This window comes from Mirounga angustirostris, unplaced genomic scaffold (genome assembly GCF_029215605.1).
Source record: "Mirounga angustirostris isolate CCGP_5_RB_7025 unplaced genomic scaffold, mMirAng1.0.hap1 SCAF_5, whole genome shotgun sequence".
Classification (NCBI taxonomy): domain Eukaryota; kingdom Metazoa; phylum Chordata; class Mammalia; order Carnivora; family Phocidae; genus Mirounga; species Mirounga angustirostris.
The window spans coordinates 36,505,151-36,522,702 of record NW_026991713.1 but is presented as its reverse complement, the minus strand read 5'-3'; the positions used below and the strand labels follow the sequence as shown (position 1 = coordinate 36,522,702).

The 17,552-nt window shown below is 35.3% G+C and overlaps 1 protein-coding gene and 1 pseudogene across 5 annotated transcripts in view; one reads left to right on the top strand and one right to left on the bottom strand.

Moving 5' to 3' along the window:
- The window catches only part of METTL25 (methyltransferase like 25), a 158,646-nt gene that overhangs the window by 91,713 nt on the left and 49,381 nt on the right, over nucleotides 1-17,552 (top strand). For 4 of the 5 annotated variants that reach the window (XM_064590833.1, XM_064590836.1, XM_064590835.1 and 1 more), the window contains exons 10-12: nucleotides 14,297-14,371; nucleotides 14,940-15,011; nucleotides 16,566-16,674. In XM_064590833.1, the coding sequence (XP_064446903.1) occupies nucleotides 14,297-14,371; nucleotides 14,940-15,011; nucleotides 16,566-16,658 (240 nt within the window). In that variant the 3' untranslated portion in view covers nucleotides 16,659-16,674. Of the gene's footprint in view, nucleotides 1-646; nucleotides 8,410-14,296; nucleotides 14,372-14,939; nucleotides 15,012-16,565; nucleotides 16,675-17,552 lie in introns of those variants that run through there. The other variant, XM_045872894.3, reaches the window with a different exon arrangement.
- On the bottom strand, nucleotides 3,748-4,304 carry LOC123844956 (large ribosomal subunit protein eL6-like; annotated as a pseudogene).

Sequence of the window (17,552 nt, the reverse complement as noted above, 5' to 3'; positions counted from 1 at the left end):
TGAATTGGTTATAAATTGAAATAAAGAATAAAATAGATGGTTAAAGGAATGAGATGGATTTCTTGAAAAAGTAGTACAGGTGTGATTACATTATATCAAAGCTAAAGGGTATTATTTATTGTACCATTTGTCACTTACTCCCCAGTTGTTTTATTATTTAAAACAATTAGACTGTTTTTAATCAGATTCCTCCTCTATGAAATGGCTATTCAAAAGCATTTCTGACTCATATGATTTGTAAAATACCAAGCACAATGTTTTTACATAGTAAATGCAATCAAAATAGTATGAGTTAAATTTTGTATATAGTTTTTATTATATATTATAGATATGTATTAGGATACTATTATATTAATGTTATTGTAATTAATATTATTATACTTTATGTATAGTTTTTATTATTCTGATCTTTGTATATGTTCTATGTAATAACAATTGATATGACTCTTGTCAATATTTTTATTTAGTCACCAAATGAAGATCCTTCTAGTCTTACATAAATGAATGAGAATAGACAACTTTTATCCTAGTTATTTTATTTCTGGGTTTTTTAAAAAATGTTTTTAATAAATCAGACTGGTTTTCCTTCCAATCAGTCTTATTTAGTGTACATCTTAATTCCGTATCTCAATTTTATATCTTGCAGTAATGTCAAGAACACAAACCTCAGCATTACTTTCACAGATGAAGAACTAAGTTTTTACTTAAACTAAAAATATATTATCCTTTGGCAAAAACTAAACAGCAAAAAATCCAGAAAAAATGTTACTTATCCTTCCTGATAGCTTTCTCTTCCCAAGTTTGTCTTTAATAGTAACCGTAGTAAATGTTCCTTAATATGCTTATTATATGACTGATAAGAGAAAGAGAGAGCAGGGTGTGGGCAGGGAGGGTCAGAGAGAATCTGGAGTAGACTCCCCACTGAGTATGGAATCTGATGTGGGGCTCAATCACCCCATGCAGGGCGACCCTGAGATGAAACCAAGAGTCAGATGCTTAACCAACTGAGCCACCCAGGCACCTCTGACAGAAATATTAATAATAGCTAATAGTTACTAAGCACTTGCTGTGTGGTAGTTATTGTGCAAGAACATCACAACATTATCTCATTTACTCTTCACGGAAACACTTATGGTAGATTCTATCATTATTCCCAATGTAATGATCTAGAAAGAGAGGTGTAGAAAAAGGCAAGTCATTTTCCCAGGGTCAAAGGGCTAGCAAGTAGTAGAGGTGGAACTTGAGCACAGATTCAGCTAACATCAAAACCTCAACTGTTTTTTTTTTAATTTTTTTTTTTTTAAGATTTTATGTATTTATTTGACAGAGAGAGACACAGTGAGAGCAGAAACACAAGCAGGGGGAGTGGGAGAAGGAGAAGCAGGCTTCCCGCTGAGCAGGGAGCCTGATGCAGGGCTCGATCCCAGGACCCTGGGATCATGACCTGAGCCGAAGGCAGACGCTTAACGACTAAGCCACCCAGGCGCCCCAAAACCTCAACTGTTAACCACCACTATACTGAGAAGTGAAATGAAAAACAGAAAAAAAAAAAAAGACTAATGTAGATAAGTATCACCATGTAAAATCAGTCTTAAATTATTCTTTGTATTAGTTAATAAAGGCAGTAATAGTGCCCTACTGATTTTCTCATAACACTCTTTAAGCTCATTAAGAATAAATATGTCAGACAAAATGGGTTAGAAGACAAAAAGGAACAAGAAACCCAAGCTGGAAGACTTTGGGGGAAGAAGATACAGAACAACATAATAGCAACGTAACCAATATTTAAAAGGATATACTGGTGAAAGGAAGGAAACAGATGAATACATGTTTTGTGGGTGGGGGATTTATTTGAATTTTAAGCAAGAGGAATTGAGAAAGTTTTATCTGTCAGGTCAGAGTTGTTAGAAACCTAAACCAAAGTTATGTTTTCAATCCAATACAGATTCCTAATATTTTTCTCCCACATTGTGAAGTATCCATGCTCAAATTAAAGTTTGACAAGCTCAGTAAAAAGAGATTTGTGTATGGTTCTAAATGAAATTAATTTTCACATGCAAGCACTAAAAAGTAGGCACTGAAAAATACCAAACCATTTAAGTTTAAAATGTTAAATATACCACAATACTTGAAAGATCCTGGACTAAATTTATAATCATTTATTGATATATAGTGGAAAGTATGGTGAATGCTTTGATGTGTTTCTAATCTTTTAAAGCAGATCTCTTAGTATTCAAAACTATGTAGTAATAAAGTGTCTAGAAAATCTCTTAATGTGCTCTGGATATATTTTTAGTTACAAGAAATCATGTTAAACGTATGGAAGTAAACAGAAAACATTCCCAAACAAATTATAATTCCAAAGGAGACCAGAGCTCCGTGTACTAGATATATAAGTGGCTTATGCGCAGCTTACAGGCTTAGTCCGTAATTCCTATCGTCAGTTGTGAAAGACAGCATTGGACATTTTCTCTTAGAGCAGGATTTGGCAGCAGTATTGACATTTGGATAAGTCTTTGTTGTGGGAGGCTGTCCTGTGCATTGAAGGATGTCTAGCAGCATCCCTGATCTCTACCCACTAAATGTCAGCAGGAGCACCCCACTGGTAGAAAAAAAATTATTAATTAAAAGAGAGAGTCTCCAGACATTGCCAAAAATTCCCTGGGGGGCAAAATCCCTACTCCCCACCCCCAGTTGAGGTCCACTGTCTTCAAGCATTTGTCATCTCAGTGATGCAGTTTGCAGTCATCTAATATTTCCATTATAAACCCCATATGTTTTTTTAAATGCCACTTTACATGTTAACACCAAGAAACATGGAGAGAGGAAGTGGGGAAGAAGCAATGATTCTGTTCTTATATTTTGAAGACTTTTTATTCAAAACAGTCCCCTGCTGGATCTTTCATTTTTGTATAGCTCTAACCACTTATAGGCAATATTGTTTCAGCCCAATATAAAATATAGGTCTATTTAAGGAGAGTGTTTAGATTCTGTAGTAAAGTTAAGCCTAACTCTCTAACCACTGAAAATAATAAATTGTGGCAGAACAGCAACTATCTTGTATCAGCAGGTATACTGTTTATAATGAATCAATTTCTTAGAATGAAACAGTTGAGTAAAATTCTTGTAATATTCAGTTACTTCTTTGTAAAACATTTTCATAAGACTTGAAAAGTGTCTAAAATATTAACATCCTAATGATTAGCTTTACCTAAATGTAAAAAGAGAGATTAGGTATTTTCAAACTTTATCTTCTGTCCCAAACTTGGGTATCTCACCAATTTCAGAAAACCTCAGTTTTCATAATTTCTTCATGGTCCATAGCATTTTGCCTTCTTTTGTCAATTGGTAATTACTTTTCTGCTTTTCTGTCTCTTTCCCCTGGCTTATACTGCATGTATACAAACACACAATTGCAAACACGCACATATCTCCTTTGGATTTTAAAAGCATCAGAATTGATATTATTTGCTAGACAAAGAATGAGCTGGATTATTTGTTTATAAGAAGAGAGAAAGAAAAGCTTATTTTCTAGAACTTGTGTGTTATATAATGAATACTGAAATAATTGAAATTAATTTCACATAAAGTAAAATAAAGACAATAAAACTGATGATTTGATGAGGATGCTGTAGTGTTGAATGGGTAGAGTTGAAAACTACTAACCTAAAACCTTAATGGAAGTAAGTAAAAGATAATTTATTTTTTTAATGGATAAGTTATTTAATTAGGTTCTTTGTGAGAAATTTAGAACACCAATTTGTGAGGATAAACTCCATTTGTGAGAGAAAACACAGTGTGTAGATAGATAGCCCTGAAGCTGAGGAACAGCTTTGATTTTTGGCAGAATTTGCAAGTCCACAGCTTTCTGATCAGCCTTGCACTGCTGTGTGATCTCATATTTCTCCTTCTCTATGTTGAAGATCTCACCTTTCTGATATGGGTTTACACAGCTTCTTCTTGAAGTAAGTATCAATGAGGTGTTTTGGGATTTTCACACTGTTGAGATCAATTTTGGTGGAGGTGGCAATGACAAATTTCTGGTGTGTTCTACACAGAGAAACTCAACACAGAGAAACTCAACTGAGGGCCAGAGGCCCAGTCACAAGTAGCAAGCCACTGCTCAGTTGCTTCAGGGAAACCACCCTCTTGCCTCTGTGGTACCCAGTGAGGATGATCAAAATGGTCCCAGGAGTGATACTTGCTCACAGTTTTCTCACATGCTGCCTGAAAGGTTTTTTACTGTGCCTCAGCACACAGTGCATCTTTCAAGGTGCATCTTCAGTTGGATAATATCTAGGCATTTTATGAAGTTTAACCACTTGGGTACCACCGTTCTTGTCACCACCAACTGGTTTAGTGACAGTAGCAAGAACCTTCTCTTTTTCTTCTCAGCCCAGAGTTTAGCTGCTGAATACTTCCTTTTGTATATGGTCTTTCTGGAATACATAACCGATCAGGAATATCTGCCAATTCCTCTGACTAGGACAGGATTTCTCCTTCTTTGGTGTTATAGCCTTGAGGTTACCCTTCTTAACCTTGCCACCAGGATCAGCTTTGGTTTCAGGTTTCTTCTCAGCCTTTTTACCCACCATCTTGCAAGATAGGTAAGAGTAGTAAAGGAGAAATGAAGGGGAGGAAATCGGAGGGGGCACGAACCATGAGAGACTGTGGACTCCAAGAAACAAACTGAGGGTTTTAGAGGGGAGGGGTGGGGGGGGATAGGTTAGCCTGGTGATGGGTTTTAAGGAGGGCATGTACTGTATGGAGCACTGGGTGTTATACGAAAATAGTGAGTCATGGATCACTACATCAGACACTAATGATGTATTGTGTGGTGACTAACATAACATAATAAAATTAAATTTAAAAAAAGAGCAGTAAAGGATAATTTAGAAAAATATTCTTAGATACGTTTCCAAAATGGAACAGCAAAAGGAAAACTTTTGAGACCAAAATGATTTAGTTATTCATCAACAAACACTTACACTGAAAAATCTCCCATGTGTTAAGAACAGTATAAACTCTGGGGCTACAAAGATAATTAAGATATAACCCGTTTAGAAAGAAAACAAGTAATTATAATATAGCATGAACCTACAACAATAGACACATATATAAAATAGGATGGAAGCATAGAGAAAGGAGCAACTCACTTTGCCTGTGAAGATTTCACAAAGGATATGCCTTAGTTTGGTCTTGAAGGAATGTGTAGGAGTTCATCAAGCAGACAAGGTGGGCAAGTAGGGAGCAAAGAATTAATTGCAGGTGCTGGGGTGGGGTTGCTTGTGCAAAAACACACAGATATGAGAAACATGATTCTGAACTAAACACTGCTGGAGTACAAAGCCAGCAGGAAAAGCAGCAGTGAGAGATGAGGCTAAAGGAGTGAGCACATGTGGAGAGGCCAAGTAAACTGATCTTTGGATGTTAAATCAGAGATTTATCAGAGCTAAGAATAATCACCAGGTGGTTTAAATACAGGTGAGAGGGCAGGAATTATTCCACGGGAAAGCCAACAAGGGTAGAGAGCTCATGACCTCTTCCATGTGGTAATATATCCATAAGTGATATAGATTGAATTCCTTTAACATTTGCATTATACCCATAAGTAAATTCTGGCTGCTTTTTGCAACCACCATGGTAATAATTGATTCACAGGAGAATCATCAAGGGATTAAAACCATTGGGTAAAACATTTGTGGGGGAACAGGGTATTTACACAGACTCACAGTACCTCCCACAGATTGTTAATTCATTTCAAAAAGTAGATCAGCCTTCAAAGTTAGCATCACCAATAATGAACAAACTGACATCATCTGCCTCATAATGCAATGCTTTGAAGAAGATATAGCATCACGTATGTAATATTCCTGCCCAAAATGCGTAACTTGAATCTACTCATGAGAAAACATCCAGGTAACTGGCCTTTTCAAAATGTGTCAGTGTCAGATAATGAAGGGAACCATCAAACATCAAGGAAAAGGCAACCTGCAAGTGGGAGAAGATACTCACAAATGATGTATCTGATAAGGGGTTAACATCCAAAATATATAAAGAACTCATAAACTCAATATCAAAAAAACCCAAGCTGATTAAAAAATGGGCAGGGGACCTGAATAGATTTTTTTTTAGAGAAAACATACAGATGGTCAGCAGACATGAAATGATGCTCAACATCACTAACCATCAGGGAAATGCAAATTAAAACCACAACGAGATATCACCTCATACCTGTTAGAGTGGCTGTTATCAAAAAGACAAGAAATAAAGAGTGTTGGCTAGGACGTGGAGAAAGGGAAGCCTTGTGCACTGTTGGTAGGAATGCAAACTGCTGCAGTTACTATGGAAAACAATATGAGGTCCCTCAAAAAGTTAAAAATATGGGTGCCTGGGTGGCTAGGTTGGTGACTCTTGGTTTTGACTCAGGTCATGATCTCATGGGTTGTGAGATCAAGCCCCAAGTTGGGCTCTGTGCTCAGTGGGGAGTCTGGTTGAAGATTCTCTCCTTCTGCCCCTCCCCCCACTCACACACAAGCACTCTCTCTAAAATAAATAAGTCTTTAAAAAAATTAAAAATAGAACTACCATACAATCCAGCAATTCCACTTCTAGGTATTTATCTGGGAAAAAAAGGAAAATGAAAACACTAATTCAAAAAGACCTATGCACCCCTGTGTTCATCATAGCATTATTTATAGTAGCCAAGATGTAGAAGCACCTAAATGTTCATAAATAGATGAATGGATAAAGAAGATATGGTATATATACACAATGGGATATTACTCAACCATTAAAGAGCATGAAATCTTGCCATTTGCAACATGCATGGACCTAGAGGGTATTATGAATTTAAGTGAAATAAGTGAAATAACTTTTAAGTGAAATAAGTCGGAGAAAGATAAACACCATATGATTTCACTTATATGTGGAATCTAAAAAAAAAAATGAGCAAACAAAACAGAAACAAGACTCATAGATACAGAGAACAAATTGGTGGTTGCCAGAGGGAAAGGGAGCGGGAGGATGCAGAGAATAGTTGAAGGGAATTAGGTGGTACAATTTTTCAGTTATAAAATATATAAACACAGGGATGTAATGTATAGCATAGGGAATATGGTCAAAAATATAACAACTTCTTATGGTGACAGATGGTAACTAGACTTACTGTGGTGACCATTTTGTAATGTGTATAAATGTTAAATTACTGTGTTGTATACCTGAAACTAATAGCATATTGTATGTCAGTTCTTCAATTTAAAAAAATATATCAATTTCATGAAAGACAAAGAAGAGTTGAACTGTTCCAGATTAAATGTGATTAGAGATACTAATGCCCCATTCCAGATTGGATGCTTAAAGAAGGTGGGGGGGGGGCACCTGGGTTGCTTATTTGGTTAAGCATCTCCCTTTGGCTCAGGTCATGATCCGAGGGTCCTGGGACCGAGTCCTGCATCAGGCTCCCTGCTCTTTGGGGAGCCTGCTTCTCTCTCTGCCCCTCCCCCACCACACTTGTTCTCGCTCTCTCTCAAAAATAAAAATATTCTTAAAAATTAAATGTCTTTTTAAAAAGGGTGGGGAGCTATAAAAGGCATTGTTAGGACAAATGGTGAAATTTCGATATAGACTATATAATAGATAACAATATTTGATCAATGTTAAATTACTAAACTTGATTATTGCAGTTATGTAAGAGCATATCTTATTCCTAGGATCTACTTGCTGAAGGATTTAGGGATGAGTTATGTAAGAGCATATCTTGTTCCTAGGATCTACTTGCTGAAGCATTTAGGGATGAAGAGTCATGACATTTGTAATTACTTCCAAATGGATCAGCAATAATAATAATAAAGATGGATGGATGGTTAAAATGAATGTAGCAATATAGTAGTGATAGGTGAATCTAAGTAGTGCATATATAAATGTTCATTGCACTTTTTGAAGCTTTAATTTTTTTTAAAAAAATTTGGAAACCTGAAACCACCAAACCCAAAGGAAGTGAACCTTACACAAAGTAAAAGCAACAAAAGTTTTTGGAGAATTAAAAATACAGCCTGCATTAATATTGAGAAGGGTGGGAGCCAAATAGAGAAGGTAAACCTCTTCTGGTAAAGGACAGAAATTGTTTCAGGTCTTTTTAGAGGCCTTTACTAGACGTTCTCCTCAGAGATACTGTGGCCCAGCCTAAGCCTGCCTATCAGTCTGATACAATAAGTGTACCTTTGTGCTGCCATTAACCTTGACACCCCTGCTGACTGTGATTCACCTGCCAAAGCTGCTGGCTACCAACTGTGAAAAGCCACATTTAGAGAGATTCCCTATCTACTAATCAAACATCCTTTTGCCTTATATAAAATATTAATCATTGTCCACATTTTGTAATTATAATTCTACATTTTAGGAAAATAGTACAGCAAGCATGTAGAACATCAGTAGAGTTTATATTCAAACCATTTTTTCTTTTTCTTTTAAACATTTTATTTATGGGGTGCCTGGGTGTCTCAGTCGTTGAGCGTCTGCCTTCGGCTTAGGTCATGATCCCAGGATCCTGGGATTGAGCCCCAAGTCGGGCTCTCTGCTCAGTGGGGAGCCTGCTTCTCCCTCTCCCACTCCCCCTGCTTGTGTTCCCTCTGTCGCTGTCTCTCTCTCTCTGTCAAACAAATAAATAAAATCTTTAAAAAAATAAAGATTTTATTTATTTGAGAAAGAGTGAGGGTGAGCACAAGCAGGGGGAGTGGGGCAGAGGGAGAGGTGAGAAGCAGACTCCCTGCTGAGCAGGGAGCCTGATGCAGGGCTCAATCCCAGGACCCTGGGATCGTGACCTAAGCTGAAGACAGAAGCCTAACCCACTGAGCCACCTAGGTGCTCCTCAGACCATCTTTTCTAATGCTTCTTTATAAAAAGGTGCTCCACATTAGAATTCATACCTTAATGAACTTGATTTTTTTCCTATTGGAAAATGGCAGTGTAGGATCCCATTTTAATAATGCTTTTTTTAAGTGTCATAGCAGACCATCTCTTTACTATTGGTTTATAGATTGTAATAGTCAAAAACACCATGGATGTAAAACTTCTTGTATAATGATTTTGTGTGCCAAGTTCTTCCAGTTCAGGAAGGAAGGAAGGAAGCAAGAAAGAAAAAAGTTTAGAATAAAATTAATTGGAAGGGTATCCTGAACTTTCAGTGAACCTGGGGAGGAAAAAAAAAATCACAGGACAGTGATTTGGAGATCACTTTTCTGGGAACTATGTAGTAAATTATTCCCCTTTCCAGAAACTCAGTAGTTCTGATCTCCCCTACCAGGATCTGAGAGCTCTGAAGAGTTTATTTTATTGCAATAATGTCATTTGTATATTTTGTATCTAGCAGAACAGGTTGATGTATGTGACAAGACTCTATGATTTTAACTGAGTACTTTGTTCAAGTGCTTGAGCAGCTCAAATACTTCTTCTTTAGGAAACTTTTGGTCCTACGTATAGGCACATGTGCAGTTCCTTTTATGCAGTCAAGTAAGTACTAAAGAGTTACGGGAGCTTTAAAGAGAGTCCTGTTTGGAAATCAGAAAGTGCATGAGCTTTTTCCAAGTGCAAATCCAGACATGTTATGGGACCTCAGAAGTCTAACCAGGGCAGCAGTCGGATTTGTCCAGAACACTGCTCAAATCCTTGCCTTTGCTTCTGGTACCCTGATTTCATCACTGTCTTCCAACACAGCTTCATCTTCAGGCTTTAAATTTCTAGTTTTCCTCTTTGTTCAGTATTGTGTGCTTTTTTTCCCCCTCTCATGAGCTAGAGATCCAGTATGTTTTTAGATTCTCAGCAGAGTTCTGATTCTTAATGATAAAACCCTAATCCTTACCTATTATGCCTTCTAATTTATCTCAGTTAAGCCTCATTACTTCAGAATGTGGCCTTGAATCCCCCAACAGCTGCAGTTGAATTACCTACAGTGTTTCAGGAATGTCCCATGATTTCTTGGTCTTACCTCAGTAACAGTAAAGAACTCTGTACTAAACCCCACTCCCTACTTTTAATGCACATACTAGCCATCCACATTCTAGATACCCAAGCCCTATCTATCTTTTTTCTTTAATTTTTTTATTTGAGTAAAGTTGACACACAATGTTCTATTACTCTCAGGTATACAGTGTAGCGATTCCATTTCTTTATACAGTTATGCTGTGCTCGCAAGTGTAGCTACCATCTGTCACTGTACAACACTATTACAATACCATTGATTACATCCTGTATGCTGTTCCTTTTATTCCAGTGACTTCTTCATGCCATAACTGGAAACCTCTATCTCCCACTCCCCTTTACCCATTTTGCCCATCCCCCCTCCAGTCTAGAAACCATCAGTTTGTTCTCTGTATTTTGTAGGTCTGATTCTGCTTTTTGTTTGTTGTATTTTTTTAGATTCCACATATGAGTAAAATCACATGGTATTTTTCTTAGTCTGACTTATTTCACTTAGTATGATACCCTCTGGATCTATCTATGTTGTCATAAATCTCTGTGTCAAATCACATCATTAAAGAACTATATTCCACTATTTACAACCCTATGCCTATAGTAATTCATCCCTGTAGGGATGCATTATCAGAGTTATGATTAAATTGTTTGCTTTCATTATGGTTTTAAGAAGGAAGATATGTGGGGCGCCTGGGTGGCTCAGTTGGTTAAGCGACTGCCTTCGGCTCAGGTCATGATCCTGGAGTCCCGGGATCGAGTCCCACGTCGGGCTCCCTGCTCAGCAGGGAGTCTGCCTCTCTCTCTGACCCTCCCCCCTCTCATGCTCTCTATCTCATTCTCTCTCTCAAATAAATAAATAAAATCTTTTAAAAAAAAAAGAAGGAAGATATGTGGTCATTTGATTGCAAGAAATAAAGATATACTCAGGTTTTCTAATTAATTTGTGGGAGGCTAGTCCAGGAATACATATACTTATAAGAAAGACTGAGATCTCTTGGCTTCACAAAAACCAAGAAAGTGATGTACAGTCTAGTCTCCTCAGAATGTATTTTGTTAATGAGAGCTCTGAACCAGCAGCTATTTCACTCTTTGTTCTAGATAATTTTTCTCTCCAGATTCTTGCTTATCGATGAGTTGTTTATTCATGACTCTGCTTCCCATCTGCAGCAAACTTTGTATATCGCTTTTATCACTTCCCCTCTCTGCACAGCACCGCCCCGCCGACCCAGAAAAAGAGGATCTAATTGATTCATTTGATCGCTTTCACAGCTATTTGGATAGAATTTTTGTAAACAGATACCCTAAATCAAATAAGGTGAGAGAGGTAGAAAAGGGGAAACTACCTGCAGGAAGATTTTTACATAAGTTGCAGCCTAGGGTTCTTTCCCCAAGCAGTGATTGGGCAGAAACACAATAAAATAGGGCTTAAGTTTTAGAGGCATTCAGAGTCTTAATGTATTTGGTATGAGGATATTTTTGGGCATTCAGTAAAGACAATATTTCAAAGCTTTTTCATATCTAGGTTCTGTTATATAACTACGTAATAATTCAATTTTTCATGATAGGACAGTCTCCTCCAAAGAACACTCAACTTACTTGTTTTTTTGCCTTAGCTATCAGGAGCCTCGAATGTACATTTATGCTTGATTCCAGCAGCTGTTCTTAGCTAGGGGACTAGGTATCATGTTTTTCTCCTTTGAATTGTACACCCTTGAGAGTTTATCCTTTCTTTAATGGCCCTACTATTGATATGTTTTTATTCATCATATTATAAACCACCTCAAATTATCCTTGAAAATGAGCATACTGTTAATAATAAAGTGTCCTGTAACTTATGATGCATAGATTTGTAGCAATTACATTTGGGAAAAGAAGAAAACAAGAGTTAACAAGTATACTTTTAAATTGAGATCAAAAGCAATATTATATGTAAAAACCACACCTAATAACATTGTCAATATTATATGTAAAAACCACACGTAATAACATTTTAATGAAAAGTACACAAGAACCAGTGAACCAAAGCTGGACACTGTAGACTGATACACTGTTGTTAGCTGAAGTCCATATTTTATTCAGAATTCCTTAGTTTTTACATAATGTCTTTTTAGTTCCACAATTCTATCCAGGATATCACACTGCATTTAGTCCTATTGGTTGTGACGGTTTCTCAGACTTACCTTATTTTTGATGACCTTGAGAGTTTTGAGGAGTACTGGTCAGACATTTTGTAGAATATTCCTTCACTTGGATTTGCAGATGTTTTCCTCATAATTGGACTGGGGCTAAGGGTTTTTGAGAGGAAGACCACAGAAATAGAGTGCCATGTTCCTGACATATCAAGGGTATCTATTTTTTTCCCAAAGATTTTATTTATTTATTTGTCAGAGAGAGAGATGACAAGTAGGGGGCTCCGGCAGTCAGGGGGAGAAGCGGGCTCCCCGCTAAGCAAGGAGCCTGATGGGGGACTCGATCCCAGGACCCTGGGATCATGACCTGAGCCGAAGGCAGACACTTAACCAACTGAGCCACCCAGGCATCCCTCAAGGGTATCTATTAATATAACTTATCATCATTGATGTTGACAGTGATTACCTGGCTGAGATAGTATGGACTTTAGCTAACAACAGTCTATCAGTCTACAGTGTCCAGCTTTGGTCGCTTAAACAACAGACTTCCATTATTCTTTAGAATCACACTAAACTAACAAATAGAAACCAAAACACAAACTCCTTCTTTGACAAAATCAGAAAGCATGTTGAATCTCAAATCATGTATTATGAAGCACAATGAAGGTAAAGAGGAATGCAGAAAGATACCAAGAGAAAATTTCCAGGGTTACATATCCCTGGCAAAACCAACAGAATACAGTTCTCTAAACTGGAATATGCTGAGGAGCCAAATCAACCATTCCTAGTTTGGAACAAATGCATTGGTGACCAGGGTAGTGCTTCCCAATTTGACATAAAAAAGAAACAAAGACTATTGGAGAACCCATGGATTCACATTGAAAAACAATGTTTACGGGAAGCAATGTGCTGGTGGAGCAGGATTAAAAAAAGATTATGAGTTCTGAGTTGTCCTGTAACTGCTGATCTCAGGTGGCAGGAGAGAAGTAAAGACTAAATAAAGGCTATAATTCAAACACACACACAATTTTGTAAGATGCGAATTTTTGCTGGCTTGAAGTTCAGGCCTGGATCCAGTCTAATATACGTTACTGCAAAAATTTGGTTCAGGAGGTACTCATTTGATTGAAAGATGGGCAAAATTTTAAAGAGGGTTGGGGAAGGAGGTGTAATCTGCTTGGATTCTATACCAAGGGAGGAATCTTTTCTGGAAGCCTGCACTAGAAATGAATGAGACAAAAACCTCACTTTTCACTGATACCTTTTTGTACTTTCTAAGTTCAAAAGAAATTTAGTGCAGTAAGAAAAAGAATAAGGACTTTGAAAAAAATAATAAAATATATAAAAAATAATAAAAATAATAAATAGTAATTTAGGCATTTGCAAAAAAATCTGAATACAAATCCTTTCAGATTTTTTACTCCTTTTTATCCAGTCTTTCATTTGCTTTCACCATATGTAATTTGACAGCAGTTTCTTCTGATGGTTTCCTTTGTCAAGCCTTTCACAAAAGCATCCAATTTATAGAAAAAACTTCTTCTTTTGCATTAATATTTTATTAGTTATGTAATATTTACTTATATCAAGTTTAGAAACGAATACAATCGACTCAGTAAACATAAAGTTCTGCTGGTGTGAACAGAAGCATATGTGTTGTAAAAAGCAGCCTGCAAACCACAAGTGTTCAGTGTACTATAGGCATCCTATGTTTTTGAAAAAAAAAAGAAAGTAATGCTTGTTGATGGATTTGTTAAGTGGATGTTAGAGGAAATTACCTTAAATATGAACATATGTCCTTATTGTGTTCTTGTTGCCTTTGAAAATTATTCTCTAGGACATATAATTATAGATACATCATTTTAAATCTTAATTTTACTCAAAAAAAATGTTTATTGAGCTCCTGTGTAGTACACGCATAGAAACAAGTGAAAGTAAATATTTCATCTACTGGCTGAAATTAAACAGTATCAATAGGATGTTACTGCTGGTTTTATTTATGATACGCTAAATAAACTAGGTACAGAAGATATTAATGAAAGAACTTATATTGACTTGTTTCATGCATGTCCTTAGAGTTCTTTAGACACTGAAGTTTGTTTTAAATCGTTACGTTGATTTTACTTTAAGGTATATTTAGTAAAGAAAAACTTTTTTTTAACTGTTGTTGCATTTCTTGTTGTTGTTTTATCTTGAAGCTGCCAGAAAAAGTTATAATGGACTACTACGAGAAGTATAAGCCTAGAATGAATGAGCTGGAAGCTTTTAATATGGTAAATCTCAGAATTAAACCTATTAAATTGGATATGTTGCTAGACTTAAATAGGGTTCTATTAACTTTTATTATGGGACCAACCAATCTATGTTGTTTTTCTCTTACTGCAGAAAAACCCTTTGGATCATTTCCTATTTCAGAACTATATTAGGTGTCAGTAATGTAATAAAGAAAACACATGGTAGATTTCTCTTAAAGTGTATCATAAATGCACAGAAAGAAATTTCAGAGTTCTTTGAACACATATTGGTCTCAATGCAGTTATTTCACAAGCATTCCTTTTAATGAATTTTACTCTTAGTACCTTTGAAAGCTCTCTATCACAAATGTGTGACTGCCTTTGGATTCTACCTCAAAGTCATTCAAAGGACATTCTTTTCCTATTATCATTAAAGAAAAACTTTTGATCTCTGCAGTATTCATTTTCTGAAGATGTACAATTGGTACTGGAGATTTGGCCTTAGATAAATTTCTGTAGATACATTTTCTTAAACATAAGTGTTAAGCTCGTCTTTTTTTTTTTTTTTTTTTTTAAAGTTCTACCATCCTATCATTCTTTCTTTTAGTTGAAAGTTGTTCTGGCTCCTTGTATAGAGACATTGATTCTTCTAGATCGACTTTGCTACCTGAAAGAACAGGTAAATCATGGTATTTTAAAATACATAATATCTTCATTAAATGCAGTAAATGGATCCACTTATATCTAGGATAACTTTCTTTTACATAAAACTAGTCAGATAATTTTTCTCATTATATTTTCCAAGTTTAAATATTCATTCTATCTCTTTTTAAACATAAACATATGTACAACAGATGTTTTCAGCAAGGTGCTATAATAAAAGTTTATATTCTTTAATTGTATGGTAATTACTATACAGTAGGCAGTAAACACAAGCATCATATGTGACATATTATATAGCCAAAATTAATAAAGACCAAATATAAAAGATAGTATGTATATTTTCATTTTATAAGAATTTACCTTTTAAATCACTTTGGGATTTTGGACATATGTAGTCTGCAGTATAAAAACTTCTTTCTGATCAGTGCAAATTACTTTTGTTCTTTTCATAGTCATGTTTGTTTTACCTATGTTGAATGCCCCCAAAAATTGTTTTCTTGGTTATCTTTAGGGAAAATGTTTTTTTGCAGATTTTACTCTGAGCTGTGATCAAAATAGTTATGTGAACTATTTAAATTAAACCCATACATGGATTCAGCCTTAAGTTTCCATCATAAGTGCTTTATTTTAAGAATTTTGTTTTATCATAGTGGGTAGTTTTAGTTTTTCTTTTCAACAGGCTATTTGGAACAAATGGATTTTAATAAATGTTTGCTTTTGTTCTAATTTGTACTTTTATGGAAAAAGGCAATTTTTAAATATTTGGATTTGTGTACTTTCTTAAGCTACCAACTAACTCAGAATCACTGGAAATCTTAGGTTTCCAAATTTATAGGTGACAGAATTAAGCCTGTTTTACTAGGTACTCACTATTTCCCTTTTCAAAACAATTTCCATTGACCTAAATAAAATAAGTAAATGCTAAAAAAATAAATAAAATAAGTAAATAGTATGCATGAAGATTAATAGATTGGTTATGAAGTGATAGAAATCATATTAATTTGTTAATACTTTAAATATTGTTTAAATAATATTTTAAATAGTATAAATAATATTATAAGAGTAATATTTACATTAGAGAATTTTAAATGAAGAATATAAAAAAATAAAAACAATAATTCCATCTATCAGCATTAATTTAAATTTTTGGTATGTTTTTTAGTGCCTTTCTCTAATATATATATGCCACACATATATGTATGAGCATATTATGCCTACTTTAATTAAAATTGGAATCAAATTATAAGTACAATTTTGCATATAATTTGTTTCATTCTATTTAGAATTTTCCCATCTCATTAAATATACTACAGAAGCTGAATAATGTTTCATTGTATAATAATTTGTTTCAGTAATACCCAATTGTTTTTGACCACTTCGTTTTTCACAATTGCAACAAAGAGTAACCTTGTAGTTCACTATCTATGTACATCTGTATTTCCCACAGCATAATTTTCTTCTACATAGTTTGTTTTTGTGTTGTTTTTATATTACAATATATAGTTTGATTCATCTTTCATTCTTATCTTCAACAAATTGCTATGTGTTTAAATCACTTATCAATTTGCAGGAAGATATTGCTTGGGCTACACTTGTGAAGTTGTTTGATCCTGTGAAATCTCCCAGATGTTACGCTATTATTGCCCTGAAGAAGCAGCAATGATTTCAGTTGAAGCAAGGTATTAGATGTATCTGTTTATGGAACGGATTGCTAATTTTGCTCTTCTAAACATGTGTGTTGTATTATGTAAATATTTGAAAAACATTGCTCTATATTTTAAATAAACAATAAAATACTAGCTAACAACAGAATACCATAATCCATTTTTCCGTTGTCAAAGCATACATTAATAAAATAAGAACTCATGAAAATATTAAAAAAGGATTGACCTACATTCCTGAGTTAGTGTATCAATAGGACATTGTAATCTGACATTTGTTTTCTGTTCTATATTTGAGACCCTTGATATTTGCTACATACCACATTTTGACTTTTACTGACTTAAAAACTTTTATTAACAGAGGAATGGTAGAGGTGTATATATAGTAAAATTAGTTGGTACAGAAGATCATTTGCATTTTCCTCCAGATTTTGGAAGGATTTTCCATGTTATCCAGAGGGGAAAATCCACATTCAAAGGGAAGGAACACCCAGGAACCAGGCAGACATAAAAAGTGCTTAATAAGTGTTTTAATCTAAGTTACATGAGGAAATATTCTGTGCCCTTAAAGGAATTTACATCTTGTGAGATAATGACTTTCAGGATTCTTGAAGCTATTTATCTTACTAAAATAAAGGGATGGGTTGCACTTAATGGAATTACGTTGTGCTCTGTAGAAAGCCAATCAGAGGAAAGCAGGAGTAAAGGAAAGAAGGCCAGCACTGTGCCCGGTGTGGTGCAGCTTCTTTTCATCTGCAGAAATCTTGAGGTTCTAATATACACAGAAGAGATGGACAGTTGGGGAAAAGCTTCCTTGATGCTCAGCAAAAGACTATGTAAAATTCTTCCAGCAGAAGTAACTACTCTCGTAAATTTTAGAGTCTATCCACAGATGG